The following is a 15,753-nucleotide window of genomic DNA, read 5'->3' on the forward strand; positions in this document are numbered from 1 at the left end:
GAGTAATTTGAAACAATGCAATCTAATTTACATATATTACCTCCCCCATTCCTGTGAGCTTATTATCCATAGTTTTAAAGCTGAGAAACCAAGGCCCGTTGAACTGGGTCATCATCACTTGGTTAGTTCGTGGCATGGCCAGCATGTGAATTCTGGTGTCCTGCCCCCTTATTCCTGCTCTTAAACACTGCACTCGACTCTCTCTCCATAAAAGGACAGAGGAGCCTCATCATCCAAATGAATTTAACCACAAAAAATCTAGAAAATTGACTAGTCCTCTGCATAAGTGAAATTATGTTAGTTTACTTTGGGGTTTTTATGCGCCCTCTGCTAATGCCCGTTCCTGTTGTGTAAACTGTGAAACTGCACCATGGGGTTTGGTTCAGATTCACAGAATCACGGTGTGGCTATTTAACTGTGCTCTTTCAGATACTTAGCACCCCAGAAAGGACAATTAAGTTTAAAAGCAAAAGCATAAGTATACACCAATTGTCCTATATATCCCCTGGTTTAGCCAGCATCATTTGCTATACTGTTAGTTCCAAGTGAAAACAGAACCCAGCCAATTTTCTCTCTCAGAAACTTCACATATCTTATTTTCTTTGCAAAGAACATTATTTCACTGATACCACCACGCTCCCTTCTCTACCCTAAAATACACACACACACACACACACACACACACACACATAACACGCCCTGTTGGGTCCTCATGGCAGCTATTTCTTTCTCCATAGCACTGCTTCTTGGTTGTAGTCATGCAAAGGTTGCTGTGTTTAATGCTCATCTCCTACTCAACATTGCACGCTCTCTACAGCCAAGTGTTATAATGCTCTGTCTTTTTTGTTCCCTGCCAAATACCCACTTCTTACCACCAGGCCTGGTGTATGTATGGCGCTCAATAAACCTTTGTTGACAGTATAAATCAGTACATTCAGGCTTCATCACAGTAACCAACCTGCTGAGAAGTAAAATGAGTAGAGAAAGCACAATACCCAGAGTCTGGACACCTGGACTCTAGTCACAGGTTTTGTAATTAAATAATTGGCTGTTACTTGGGCAAGAAACATCTTTACCACCTTCCACACTTCATCTGTGACATGGGAATGATAACAACTCTGTAGAACATATATGCACGCAGGGTACACAGAGTATAGTGTAATTGAATGCCAACCACTCTAAAAAGTATTTTACATTCATTAATTTACTTCTTCCTGACAATAACCCTAGAGGTGATTACTGTTATTTTTCTTGTTTTTTTTCAAATGGAGAAACTGAGCCCCAAAGAGGTAGTAAGTATACCCAAGCTCACACAGCTGCTGAACAAGATCTGGCTGACTCCAGAACCTCTAATATTCCTGCTGTGAGGATCAAGTGAGATATTGGATGTAAAGGTCTTACACAGTGTCGTAAACGCTAAACAAAAATTGCCTATTATTGTGGCTTATTAGTGAGTCTCAGGTGAAACTTGAAGCACCATTGGAGAGTGTGGGGAGAGAACTGCGTGGTTTGTTGCTTCCATTTCCATTTGATAGCATCTAAGATAGTATGCTTCTAATAGCTGAAAGTACCATCATCCATGCATAGTAATGACACTGATGGAAGGAGAAATGTGCATATGCCAGGCCATCAAGGACAGAAGAAGGACAAGCCACTTCCAGGTAAGAGCACCATGAAAGGACGAGTTTGCCTTTGGCTGGGCCTGGGAGGATAGATATGGTAAGAAGGATGCTCCATGATATGGGACCAACCTGAGCAAAGGCAAGGTGATGGACTAGGAAGGACACACATGGGACAAGGGAGCAGACCATTTAGTCAATTGCTGCCTTCCTCCAATGCCTCTCCTAGTCCAAGGGAGGGCGAACACATTCCTTGGTGGCCAGGGACAAAGAAAGAAATAACAAGCACATTTTGGTCACCTACTATGTATTTGACTCAATACTCAAACGTAATTCTGTTTTTTGTTCTTCCCCAAACCTTCTGAAGTTATTGTTATTACACTAGTAGTAATAGTAGTAGTAACAGCATCAGTACTCTTATTACAAAAGTAATACAAGAGTGAATGAGTTAAATATTAAATATGCCCTCTTTCATATTTCTGGTTCTACTCTACTGGCTTGATGACTCTTTTGATGTATATCCTTCCAGAATTTTTGCTACCCCTAAACACACACACAGCCTGAATTGCTGTTTGTTTGAAACTTGAGATAAGATCCTACGTATTCTTGGCAACTTGCTCCTCATCAACCATGGACATCCCCATGTGCTTTTGTACAGAGGAGTATGTAGTAGGGATTATTGTCCCCATTTCACAGAAGAGGAGCCTCAAGGATCTCAAAATTAGGTTAATAGGCATAAAGTCCATCAGCTGATAAGTGGCAGGGTTGAGGTTCCACCAAGGCTTATGTGGTTCTAGAGCCTGCCTCCCTTAAGCTACACCCCACCAACTCCCTCTGGGAACAGAATAAAAGAACTCATCCTTCACGAGTCATATACCAGAAATGTGGATCTCAGCCATCCTCTGTCCTGTTTGAGCCTCCAGACCTTCATTTGGTCCTCAGATAAAAATCTTATCCTTTCTCTCGTTACCTTTCCCGGAATTCACTGTAGAGTTTGGCTGGTGAAGGGCTGAGGGCTGCAAACACTACAATGTCGCTAAGCTGCGCATCTTCTTTATTATGTTGCTCCAGGTACCGATATTATATATTTAGGCAGCTGTTCTCATCTGTGCCAGACAGTGAAATCTGTTCCATCAACATGACTGTTGAAACCTCTGATTTTTGGAAGCTTTGCTCCATGTAGTCCTTTGTAGCATCATAAAACAATTAGATTTAGGCTTAGCATTAATTTGAATTATTGTCCAGTTTCCAGAAAATATCTTCTGGAAATGTCGTAAGGATGTATTGCATGTCTTTGGAGATGTTACGTATTGAATTACGATATTATGTCACCGTCCGCCTGCCATTTCACTCTCTCTCTCACATATACTCTCAACTTGGTCTGATTTATGTGTCAACCACCACCATGAGAAGCTCAGTACTTAGAGAAAGAACCAGAGATGAATGTTGATGGAAGCCAAGCACACACACACACATACACACACCTTAGTAGTGTGGATAGGTTTTCCCTGAAATGAGAGGAATGGGAGGCAGCCTGGTGTTATAGACAGAGCTCTAGATCAGAGATGGGCAGACCGACTTCTTATTTGGAATCATCAACTTCCTGGCTGTGCAATTTAAGACATGTCCCTTTAACATCCTTCAGCTTCAATCCTTGTCTGTAAAATGGGGATAAAGGAAACACCTGCCCTCCAGAGCTATTTCTGGGATCCATTAGATTAAGAGCAGCAGCAGTAGTAAAAGTTCCCATTTGATCAGTATATCCATTAAGTCGGGTACACACACAGTCACATTTAATGTTCATGCAAATACTGCAAGGTAAGTATTATTCATCCTCTTACAGATGAGGAGGATGAGAAAAGAAATATTAAGCATTTCCCAAGGTCATTCAAATCATAAGTGGTAAGGGCACTTTTTGAATCCAGATTTACCAATTCCGAGGTCTGTGCTTTTCGCGCTGAATTTATTTCTAGACAAAAGAGAAGAGAATAGAAGGTGAGACATCTAGAGAGAAAGGAACATGCGCGCACACACACACACCCTGACAGTGAGAGACACAAAAGCAGGCAGGTGCTGGGGCCTAATTTGGCGAGTTGGCATTGGATCCACAGTGTAGTAATGAAACAGATCCGGGAGGAATTGCTAATATGGTTATTCTTAGTGCTCACAGTTGTGAGCCGTCTTTGCCAAACAGCCTCTGACGTTTGTGCAGATTCCTTAGGAAAGGCAAAAAGAAGTGTACTTCGTAGAAAAGGGACCCAGAGAAGGGGGCACACGGCAGGGAATTTAGTTAAGCCGATGGGTCTGGGAAGTTATGTGGTGCATTCATTCATTCGTTAATTCCGTCAGCCAGTCATGTCTTAGCCACACATTTCGTATTTTCATTGCAGATTTATTGCACCTAACATATGCCAGGCATCCTTCTAGGGCCTCTATAATGTTACCTCTCCCTCCTGTAATACATCTTAAAGGTAGCATCTCTTGGGCCGGCCCTGTGGCCGAGTGGTTAAGTTCACAGACTCTGCTTTGGTGGCCCAGGGTTTCAGCCTTTCACATTCTGGGCGCGGACCTAGCACTGCTCATCAGGCCACACTGAGGTGGTGTCCCACATAGCAGAACTAGAAGGACCTACAGCTAGAATATACAAGTATGTACTGGGGGGTTCTAGGGAGAAGAAGAAGAAGAAAAAAAGATTGGCAACAGATGTTAGCTTGGGGCCAATCTTTAATAAATAAATAAATAAAGGTGACATCCCTCATTCTTGCCGTACCCTACTCACTCCGGGATATTGTGAAAATCAGAAGACATGCTGCCTGGATAAGCTGTGAATCAGCAAAGGAAAAATAAGCATCCTTGAGTAGGAGAGAGAAAGGTGGTGGTGTTTTTTTTTTAATGAAGCTTTTGTCTGACTGTGGCCCAGGCACACCACCATGTTGCACAGCTCCAGGAGGCACCATCCACACAGGATACAATTATTCGTAGAGTTATCTGTGCTTGTATATGTACATATATGTATGCATATATCCATAGAAACACACAATTATCCAATTGTACATCCATATATGAAATACATAATAATATACATAGTATGTATGGATAGACATACAATTATACATAGAATGCATTGTTTCTATGTAAATTTTGTCCCGTGGAATAGTACAACATAGAGGCCCTAGCCAGGGGTGCTATTCTTAGGCAATTCAAATGCATTTTGTTTAATGGTCATAGAATCTCTGTGAAGTATTTCATTGTATCCATAAGGAGATGGGCGAGGGTTACCAAGATTAGGTGATTTGTGGCAGGGTCACACAGCTGCTCAGTGCCTGGGCTAGGGTTTAATCCATGGCTGTTTGGCTCCAGAATCCGGCCCTTTACCTCTCATCTAGGCTCATGTCTTACTTAGCTGACAGAGAAGAAAGGTTTTCAATATTAGCAAGTCAGAGCTAAAGGAGCTTTGAGTTTTGGGAGCAATTGTCCACCATGTTCATTCAAGGAGCACTGATCTCAGATCAAAAAGAAATCCAGCATTGATATTGGATTTGATGCATAAATTCCCAATGAAGTAATGAAGAAAGTTATAAAAATAAAAAAAGAAAAAGGAAAGAAATTCTTAAATTAAAAGTAAATAGCTGCTTTCCATTTAACCACAATTCTTTAAAATTTTAAATAACTTAAAGAAAAATGAGAAGCATTTCTTGACTTTGTTCTTTTCCCCTGCTGCCTAGCTTGGTACCAAATGGTTATATCACTGGGGAGAAAAATAATTTTTTGAAATTTCAACACTTCAAATCTCTTTGGTCCCGACTCAAAACACCCCAAACTCAACTTTGAAGCAAGACCGGGGACACATAAAGGCATGTGGAATTCTGTGGCAATCTGTTTTAGCCAGACTTTGATCACAATTTGAGGTGAGCAAGACAGAAAGCAGTAGAAATACAACAATTGCCTGGAGCAAATGTGGGTCTGGCATTTCAGGGAAACCTCCACTGGGGGAGCAGAAGTGAGGCTTTGATACAGCTTTATTTGGAAGTAACTATTTTATAACGTCGAACACCAATGGCCTGTCTATCTCCACGCTTCTTTTTCAGGGATATTTAGCAATGAGTTCTTCCACATGTGGACCTCTCAAGGTTATTACTATTTCACACTCCCAGTGAGGCAGCTCTGGCCTCATGATAACTCACGTCCCTCCACGGGGTCTATTCTTGATTTTCAGGGTGAAATACTGGGACAAATCCAGAGCTAGAAGTTACAACACTTGGATTCTGGTCCAGCCCCGCCACTTTCTAGTTCTGTTGCCTTGGGAAAGTCAGTTCACCTCTCTAATCCTCACCTCCCTCACCACGCTAAGAGGATGGGAGTCATAAACTCTGGGTTCTAGTTGTAGATATTTCACTAATCCCAGTGGGATCTTGGGCATATCCTTCTCCTTCCTTAACCCTCAGTTTATCTTCAACTAGAGCATCCATTCTCAATGAGGGCAATAATACTTCCAAAGATATGAAAATTGATTCTTGGAGGGGAGGGGGCACAAAAACTCTTACTCTTTTCATGTACAGCAAAAGCACAGTACATAAACAAATATATACTATGTCTCTGATATTAACATTTCCTGTGTGGGGGTGATTAATGAAGAAAAATGTCTAAAAAGGCTTCTTAGTGGGTGATAATGAAAACAAGAAAGTTGAGAAACTTTGGACTAGAGGAACTCAAAGTTTTCTAACATTCTTTGAAATTAAATATGTAAGGTAGCATCGTAGAATTCTGATCTATTGTATGATTGTTCCAAGAAAATTCCAATCTTAACCAAGTTTCTTTGTCAGAGCTTAAAAAAAAATAGTATGTTCATCTAAAAAGAACAAAAGGAAAGAGGTGGACCCTCTTTTAAAAAACCACTGGAACTCCTCCATGTTTTTCTTCTCCATTTTATTTGCAGCTAATTCACACTCTTTAGCAGGACTGCATCTTCGTTATAACCGTGCTGCCACTCCCTCTGTCCATCCAGTGACGTTGGGAGTATGTGGAACCAGGTCAGGCAGCCGACTAGGTATTTGCGGAATGGATGCAAATAGTTTAGCTCAGACTAAGGTTTGCATCCTGCACTCAGTGAACCCCCGAGGGGTCCATGGATAGAACTGTATTCAATGATTGGTTTCCTTGTAATACTGTGCATTATGTTTTATACATTTGAAAACTTTATTCTGAGAAGTGATCCATAGGGACCCATGACACAACATAAAGGTTAATAAATGGAGCAAATAGCAAGCTTAAGAGACAGCTGTTGTCCAATAAGACAAGTAAGAGGTAGTGTAGTCCTTTGCTAGGGCTGCCATGAGAAAGTGCTACAGATGGGGGGCTTAAACAACAGGAATTTATTTCTTCACAGTTCTGGAGGCTAGATGTCCCAGATAAGGTGTTGGCAGGGTTGGTTTCTTCTGAGGACCTCTCTCCTTGGCTTGTAGGTAGCCATCTTCTCCCTTTGTCTTCACATGGTCTTCCCCCTGTGTGTGTTTGTGTCCTACTCTCCTCTTCTGATAAGGACACCAGTCATATTGAATGAGGGTCCACCCTAATGACATCATGTCAACTTAATTACCTCTTTAAAGACTCTAATCTCCAAATACAGTCATTTTCTGAGGTACTGGGGGTTAGGACTTTAACATGTGAATTTTGGGGTAGACACAAGTCAGCCCATAACAGGTAAAGCCAGTACAGAGGAATAGGTTGAAGTTGATCCAAGGTAAAAGGAAAGAAAATGGCAGAAGGGAAGAGAGCTGGAATGAGAAGATCAGCAGCTGAAGACATAATGATAAGTGGCTGATGACTCAGAGACACTTGTAAAAGACCCTCTCTCCACCAGGGACCCTAGAGAGTTGTTGCACTCAGAGACTGAGAGCCCCCAGCAATCCAGGTTGTCTCTGCCTGCTCTCACAAACCTTCAAACTATCGTTTTCAACCTTGTGTCTGTAGAGTTTGGTCGCTCACTCCTTAAATAGCTTTCAGTCGATGGCAGGTGGTGGAATGTATTCAAGCCTGACTTGGGCCTCCATGGACTGGGAGAGAGATGGGATTGGGTGCATTCTTCATCAGTCTATTGGGCTGATGGGAGATGGGCTCCTCATTTCTGCTTCATTGCAGTTTGCTTTACATCCTGTGCCCTGGAAAGGCATTTCTCCCAGGTCCAAGACCCTGATGAATGCAATCATCTTGGGGATATATGATGTAACAGAAGGAAGGAAAGCTTAATTATTTTGCACCCAAAGGAAGAGGGAGAAAAAGAGCTGAATACTTTTGGCCAAAAAATTCCCTGAGCTTCGTTTGTGAAGACCTTGTTTCAGCCATGCAGTGTTTCATTCCTCTGCTCCCCATTCACCAGTGTGACCAGAACCTTCTTTTGAAATCTTCTATCCAGGGTTCTCAGAGGTCTGTCTCATGATTCAAGGTGTAATGAAAGACACTTGCAGCTGCCGTCTGTCTCTCCAGGCAATTTTGTCTGGTGATACCGCCTTCCGTGGTATTTTTAGTTCTCATCTGTAGCTTTCATTTCTTTGGGGTTTGATGGGCCTCTGGCTTTTCAGAGAACACCACGGAGTGGCCTGAGCTCCCCCAGCTCACCCCTGATCTATGCTGCACAATTACAGAAGCAGGCTTATAATCAATGTAATTGAAGATCAGAGTTAATGAGGACCTCCGTGCCCGTGTAGTCCCTTGAGCAACGCTGAGCTTCAGATGCTAGATAAGGAAATGATTGGGCTGAACTGAAAATCCATTTGGCTAATTAGATGATGTATATTCCCACAAGCCAGTGGGAGAAAAAAATATATATATATTTAAAAATAAGGAAACATGACATTTTGAAGTTGAGATTTTGGCAAAGATTTGTTTCAGAGTCCTTGTTCTCTGGGGAGATCTATTTGAGCACAAAGAGGAATCTTAGAGTACCCAGAAAAAAGGGGGTGCTTTTGATCTAAAGCCCAGAAAATAAAATAGGAGTCCAGTGGAAAACTAGAGAAATATGAGACACACGGAATAATGCATTTTTATTCCCTTTTATATGTATTTCTTCTCAAAGTAAGGATAGAATTTACCTAGAAAGGGCTGCTTGCCACTCTTTGACCTTATTACCTGTTCTCTCTCTCTATCCGTTGCATTCTCTACACACACACACACACACACACACACACACACACCCCACAGCAACTTCTAAGCCTCCACTACATCCTAAGCGCTATGGTGACTGCAGAGTAGAATAAGGCATTGTCTTTGCCTCCAAGAAATGCGCATCTGGATGGGAGGATAAGAAAAGAGGAATAAAAACCACTCATGCTCTGCCTTAGATTTGCCATCTCTGAACTCCCTTCCTGGACTTTAAGTTCTCAGTGGACAGATACCACATTTTACTCATCCAGAGCCTGAGACAGGGCATGGCGCACAGTAGGTGTTCTATTTGTTAAAGGAACAAATATATGACTGAATGAATGGATCTATAACATGGCATATATAGCTGCTAGTTAAGTGGAATACCTAGTGAGTATTAGAGAGATTGAGGGGTATGAGCTAGGTCTGAAGACCAGCTTGGAGGGGAAAATGCCACTTCAGCTTTTGCCTGGTTTTTTGTTCTTTCTTCACATTCTTCAAAGTCTAGCTTAAAGGCCGACTCTTCACTGACTCCGCTCTGACCTTGCTTTTCCTTCCCCTTATGTCTAAAGGCAACGCCTATCCTTTTCAGGCAGTTCTTACAATACTCTAGGTTGTCTTAGAGCTTTCTGTGCACCCATTTGATCTGCGTTTTTAGTCCATAATTTTCTTGACAGATTCAGTCCATTTCTCATTCTTTATGTGTCTTTCTTGTGCAAGGAGATGTTTAATAAATGTTGCTTAAATGAACTCATGGATTAAGTCTTGGTGATTACATCTTGCACAGTTACTTCCTTTCACTATCGGATGTGGCATCTCCCTGCTATATGTCCTTGCCTCTTCACACTGATTTCTTCTAGCATCTCTACTTTAATCATCCATGCCACAAGCCCACGAGGTGAATGAGAGCTCAGGAGCCATGATAATGAAGTTCAAGATTTGGTTTGGAACTGAGGAGACTCTGAAGGACTAATCTTGTATTCTGGCTCTCAAAAGATAAAAAAAAAAAATAATAAACCTTGGGTTCAATGTGGAGGCATTCCTGCTTCATAATCCCATGATGAAGTGAGTTGAATTTCCCTCCAAGCATGGCACTTTGATTTCATTAATTCACTCAACAGACATTTATTAAACTCTTAGTATGTGCCAGACATTTTGCTGAGGGCTGGATTGATGAGGACTAGTGAATGAGTCATGACCTCTTCCCTGTAGGAAGTCACAGTCTATCAGAGAGAGTAAAAGCCCTCCATCACTACAGGATATGCATTAAAAGGGAAGGCACAGAAAACAATTCTGCCTGATAGCCAACCAGAGCCCCGATTCTCATGACAGCCTGGAATGATGAGCACGTCCCAGCTTTGGATGCTGAGAAACCTGGGTTCAGTTTCCACTCTGGCCACTCATTAGTTGTGTGAATTTGGCTAAATCAATTTCTCTCTTAACCTCGTGTTGTCTTTCTCTAAAACTATCCTGCAAGGCTCTTGAAAGGATTAAGTGAGCAAGAGGTATAAACATGTTTATCCCAGGGTCTGGAACAAAGACAGCATTCAAAGGATAGTAATTCCCTTCTGCCATTAAACCAGCAGTATACCTTGGTATAGTATCTTTTTAAAGAAGCTGCGGATAACCTGCTTTTGAGTCATTCCCTTCCAAGGAAGTCCATATTTCTCATATTTAAGAGAGATCTGTTAACTGGTACTGCATTCAGAGCTCCCAAGTTCATAAGAAATCCAAACAGGAATGCAAATAGCTCCTGTTAGTTGAGATTCACAACGTACCAGAGACTTCACATACTGTAGGGGATGTGGTAATGTCACATCCAAATCTCTCGTTAGAACCTAGGCACTCATTCCCCCAGCTTCCAGGAATGGTGGTAGTTGACCACTCACTCTGAATCTTTCTTGGAGAAATGTCCTCCATTGAAAGGAACCACTTCACCAAAGTCCCTTCCCCAGGGAAAGCCCAGAGTCTATGACTGGTTAGTGTCGGGGTACAAAGGCCCAATACCCTTGTCTTGATTTGGAACAACACTGAAGGATCATCTCAGCTCCAGAGCTTCCGATGGGACAGTTGGACTTCTCCCTCTGCCTAACCCCACTTGGTTCATCCCCTTACAAGAGGGCACTCCAAAAGCCCTCCTATGTGCCACTCTCTGCCTTTGAGTCTGATAGCTGGTGAACCTGACCTAAGACAAATGCATTTTCTCATTTAATCCTTATATTAACCCTAGGAAGGGGGAATTAGTCTCCATGCTTGTCATATGAGATGACCGAGGATCTGTTTTCTTGCCCAAGTTTACAGAGCTAGTAAGTAGCAGACTGAAGGCCTGGATGCATGTCTTGCTGACTCGATTCTCTTTATCTCTGCACTGTGTAGCTTTTCTGAAGTAGTGGGATTAGGCAGACTCAGCCCTGGGACACAATTCAATATCCATCCCTCAGTCTTCAGTGAGAATAAATACCAGAATTATCCATTTAAACAGCATGACTGTGCTTTTTAAAAGAAAAATCTGTAGTTGATACTGATGTTCGGTGCCTTGCACAAGGACCCATGTGACATGTTTCTGCTCAGGCTTACTTCCAGAGGGGGAAATATGGCTTTGCAGATAGATTTGCATATCTTCCCCTGCCAGAAATTTGAAATATGGAATCCAGCAGACTTTTTCTTTTTCTCTTTAGCTGCCAAGGATTTTTAGGACAACTTCAAATGTGGTCATTTCCTTATCTTTGAGCCTGATGCTATCTACTCCTTCTGCTTCACATAAACTCCTCTTTCCTCCGCATCAAAAATCATGGTGTCCACTGTGTTTTACTTAGCAGCTCATTCTATAGGATGATATAAATCTTAACCTTTGTGTAAGTTAGAGAAGATAACATTGCCTGCCACACCCTCACCCTTTTCAGGCAATCTTAGGTCCTCAGGGCAGCCAGGTAAGGTCTGATCCTGCTTCCCTGGCCATTGTTCTTTGGACCACAGCTGGGCACCAGAGCCATGAGGAGCCCAACCATTGGTCAGCCAGCAGGGTCTAATGTGACCTGACAGAGAAGCTGCTGTCACACTCATATAGTGCTTATTGTCTGAGTCCCCTTTGGGAAATTTGAGTTGCATACATGGAAAGATTTTGTTGGTTGACAGTGAGGTAGAGAGAAGCAAGTATAGGGAGATAAATGGAGTCACATTAATTATGAAACAATTTAAGACCTCCTGCTGCTGGGGTCCATAGATCTGCCATGAATCTAGAACCACTCTCCGGTCCAGCTTTGTGGAGCCTGGTCCTATTTGAACTCTTTTTTTTCTTTCCTCCTGTGAAATTGTATCTTTACCTTATTGCTACATACACACTCTCACATTTACACTCAACATGCAGCCACCTTGAATGGGTTTCTGTTCCTTGTCCCCAAAGAATATATGTGTGTGTATATATGTATGTAATGCATGTATGTATGCACATATGTATATGTGGATATATATTTTTGTGTATGTAAGTGCATGTGTGTATATATGCATTTTTAAAGAGGAGCATTTTAGAGGATAGATTGCAAAGCTAGGGTCTTTTGTTTGTCTTACGCAAGCTTTCAAGAAAAAATTTAAGCCATCATTTCCAAATTGGTTGATTACAATAAAAACCTGAATTTTCAGCTTCTCCTGAAAATAACCTGAAGTTCTTGCACCACTCGGCTTTAGACCCATTTGGCAAGAATTGGCTAGAGCGGGCTCTCAGCTGCTCCATTTTGATCCAGACTTCAGTATTGTTTCCCCCAAACTCTTTCTTTCCCTGTTGATTCCCAACATTAAGGCATTTTCCATTGCACAAGTGCTAGTTTTTTTCTTAAAGGTGCTAGAAATGTCTTTGAATCTCTCTATCTATCTCTCACTAATGGAATGAAAATACAAAACAAAATACAAGCTAGGTCAGGAGGCCAGGATGCTATTTCCCTTACACTCAGCCAGTCTCTCCCATTGATATCAGACACCTGGCCCCTGTGGGCATTAGTGACCCCCATTCCAGGGGGGCTGCCTGGGTGACAGAGACATTAGCTTTTAATATTTAATTATTCTTTAGTAGGACAATTCAGGAACTGGCTAAGCACTTTATCTACATTAATTTATTTTATTCTCGCAACAATGAGGTGGGTTCCATTAACATTCCCATTTACAGATGATGTAACCAAAGCCTAGAGGTATTGAATGACTTGCCCAAAGTCAAAGACTGTTCAAGGGAGATCCAGGATTTGAACTCAAGTCCTAAGGGCCTGACTCAACTACTAGGCTGAACTGTCTCTGATGTCTGATTTGTCTCTGTCTCTACTGGCTGCTGACACCGTGACTGACACAGTGTAAATGCTCTGTGAATGTGTGTAGACAAGTGAGGACGGGCAAGCTGGGGTGGGGGATGGCTCGTGCCCACCTGTCTGTGTTGCTGGCCTGCAGCATCAGCAATGAGACACATCTGTACCCTAAAATTGGGGAGAAAGTAGCTGTCTTTTTCTCTGTTCACCCACAGGGAGCAGCTTTGTGGTGAGTGAAGGGAGCTACCTGGATATCTCCGACTGGTTGAACCCAGCCAAGCTGTCCCTGTATTACCAGATCAATGCCACTTCCCCATGGGTGAGGGACCTCTGCGGACAGAGGACGACAGATGCCTGTGAGCAGCTCTGCGACCCAGAAACTGGTGAGCCATGGGGGCAGGGCTGGGGATGGGGGAGGGAGGGTATGGGGTGAAGGATGCTCTGCATTCCTTCTGTCTGAAGAATTGTGGTTCCTGAGCCACTGGCAATGTGCTTTGTGTAAAGGTCCATCAGTCCCCTTGGTGGTTAAACCATGTGCTGCAATGGAGAAAATACTCATAAAACTGCAGAATCTCAGAGTTAGAAAGGACCACAGAGAGTGTCTAGTCCAACTGTAGCAAAGCAAATTGTCTGAATGTCATCAAACGTCTCTGAGCTCAAATCCTGTCCACCTCTTACTATCTGGGTATTTTTTTAAAATAATTTTCCCAGATTTATTGAGACATAATTGACATATCACATTGTGTAAGTTTGAGGTGTGCAATGCCATGATTTCATGCACATATATAGTATGAAATGCACGTATGTAGTACTGCAGTGAAGTTAGCTAACCCTCCATCACCTCACATACTTACCACTTTTTTTGTGTGTGATGATAACGTTTAAGATCTACTGTCTTAGTACCTTTCAAGTATACAATGCAGTATGGTTAATTGTATTCATTGTGCTGTAAATTAGATCCCCAGAATCTATTCATCTTAAATGGGGAGACGTTGGTCACAGGTACAAACTATCTGCGAGTTCTTTACCAAGACATGTCCTGTCTCTGAGTACCAGAGAATGAAAATAGCATCTATCCCACAAGCCTTTTGTTAGGGTTAAATGAGATAATGCATGAAAGCTCTTGGCATAGTCATTTATTCATTCATTTGACAGATACGTACTGAGTAGCCAGACTCTTCTAGGTATCAGGGCCCCAGCAGTGAACAAAAGAGGCAAAATGTCTGCCTTAATTAAGTTTATTTTCAAGGGAGACATTGAATCTGCACTGTAGCCGTTAACCACATGTGGCTACTTAAATTTAACTTACTTAAAATTAAAGTAAGCATTTATTTCCCCAGTCACATTGGCCATATTTCAAGTGCTCCGTAGCTACATGTGACTAGTGGCTACATCTTGGACCACTCAGATATAGAACATTACCATCATTGTAGAAAGTTCTGTTGGGCAATGCTCTAATAGACAAACAGGCAAATGTATACATTACTCTGTCAGGTGATGATAAATGCTGGGGGGAGAGCACAAAGCATATGGAATGCTAAGCTGGGAGTGAGAGAGGAGTTATTGTTCTATAAAGAGTGGTCAGGGAGGGTTTCTTGGAGAAGGTGACATTTGAGCAGGCACCTTAAGATGGGCATGGAGGAACCATGCCACTGTCTGGAGGAAGAGCATTCTAGCCAGAGGGAACAGCATGGGCCAGTACTAGGTGGCAGGAGCACAGGAATGTGCCATTGGAAGACCAGCATGGCTGGTAGGGAGTGAGAGAGGAGGGGAGCAGGAGGCAGACTCGAGAAGAGGAAGGCTGTGGGGGGACAGAGGTTGCAGGACCTTGTATAGGATGACAAGGACTTTGGATTTTACTCTGAGTGAGAGAGGAAGTCATCGGAGGATCCTGAGCAAAGGAGCAGCATGAGCTGACCTACATTTTAACAGGATCTCTCTGGCTGCTGTGTGGCAAACCTTAGGGGGACTTCAGGGCACCAAAATTTTAAGCTAGGCAAGAATTGCTAGTGGCTTGGACTACGGGGATAAGGGGAGAAGATGCTGAGAAATGATCCAACCTGGATATATTCAGATTGTAGATTTGACAGAACTTGTTATTGGGTGTAGGAGGTGAGAAACAGCGAGGAGTCAGAGATGATTCCAAATTGTTCTGTCTGAACAATGGCATGAGTGGACTTATCGTTTATTGAGTCAGGAGGTGCTGTAGGAGGGTCAGAGCTGAGGTGAGGGGAATCAAGAGTCCTGTTTGTATATAAGTTCAAGATGACTGAACATCAAGTAGAGATGGAAAATGGGCATTGAGATCAAAGAGGTCTTGGCTGGAGATAGAAATCTGTGAGTCAACACGTATAGATGGTATTTAAACTCACGAGACACTATCTTATTTGTACTAAATGGATAATATCTTATTCTTAGTTGTTGCTCAATAAGTGGTAGTTATTAATGTCCACAAATTTGGAAACACAAGTTAGAGAGAAGAAGAGACTTGCCAAGGTCACAAAGCAAGTTACAAATGAAGCTGGTGTTAGAACCCCAGTTCTCCTTGCTCCTGGTCCTCTGCTCCTTCCTGCAATTTTTGTTGGTATATTTTTTCTGGAACCTCATCCCTCTCTCCATTAACAAGAGTCTGGAGATCTTGCCTGGAAAATTCATGGCGCAGATGTAGAGCCGAGGGTCACAGTGGCCCAGTCCTTCCTCTGTTCATG

At 42.4% G+C, this 15,753-nt stretch overlaps 1 protein-coding gene across 8 annotated transcripts in view; it reads left to right on the forward strand.

Annotated features, from left to right (window-relative positions):
* The window catches only part of ASTN2 (astrotactin 2), an 829,157-nt gene that overhangs the window by 339,351 nt on the left and 474,053 nt on the right, over positions 1-15,753 (forward strand). For all 8 annotated transcript variants that reach the window (XM_044778942.2, XM_070518865.1, XM_014830403.3 and 5 more), the window contains one exon: positions 13,261-13,428. In XM_044778942.2, the coding sequence (XP_044634877.2) occupies positions 13,261-13,428 (168 nt within the window). The remainder of the gene's footprint in view (positions 1-13,260; positions 13,429-15,753) is intronic.

This window comes from Equus asinus, chromosome 10 (genome assembly GCF_041296235.1).
Source record: "Equus asinus isolate D_3611 breed Donkey chromosome 10, EquAss-T2T_v2, whole genome shotgun sequence".
NCBI lineage: Eukaryota > Metazoa > Chordata > Mammalia > Perissodactyla > Equidae > Equus > Equus asinus.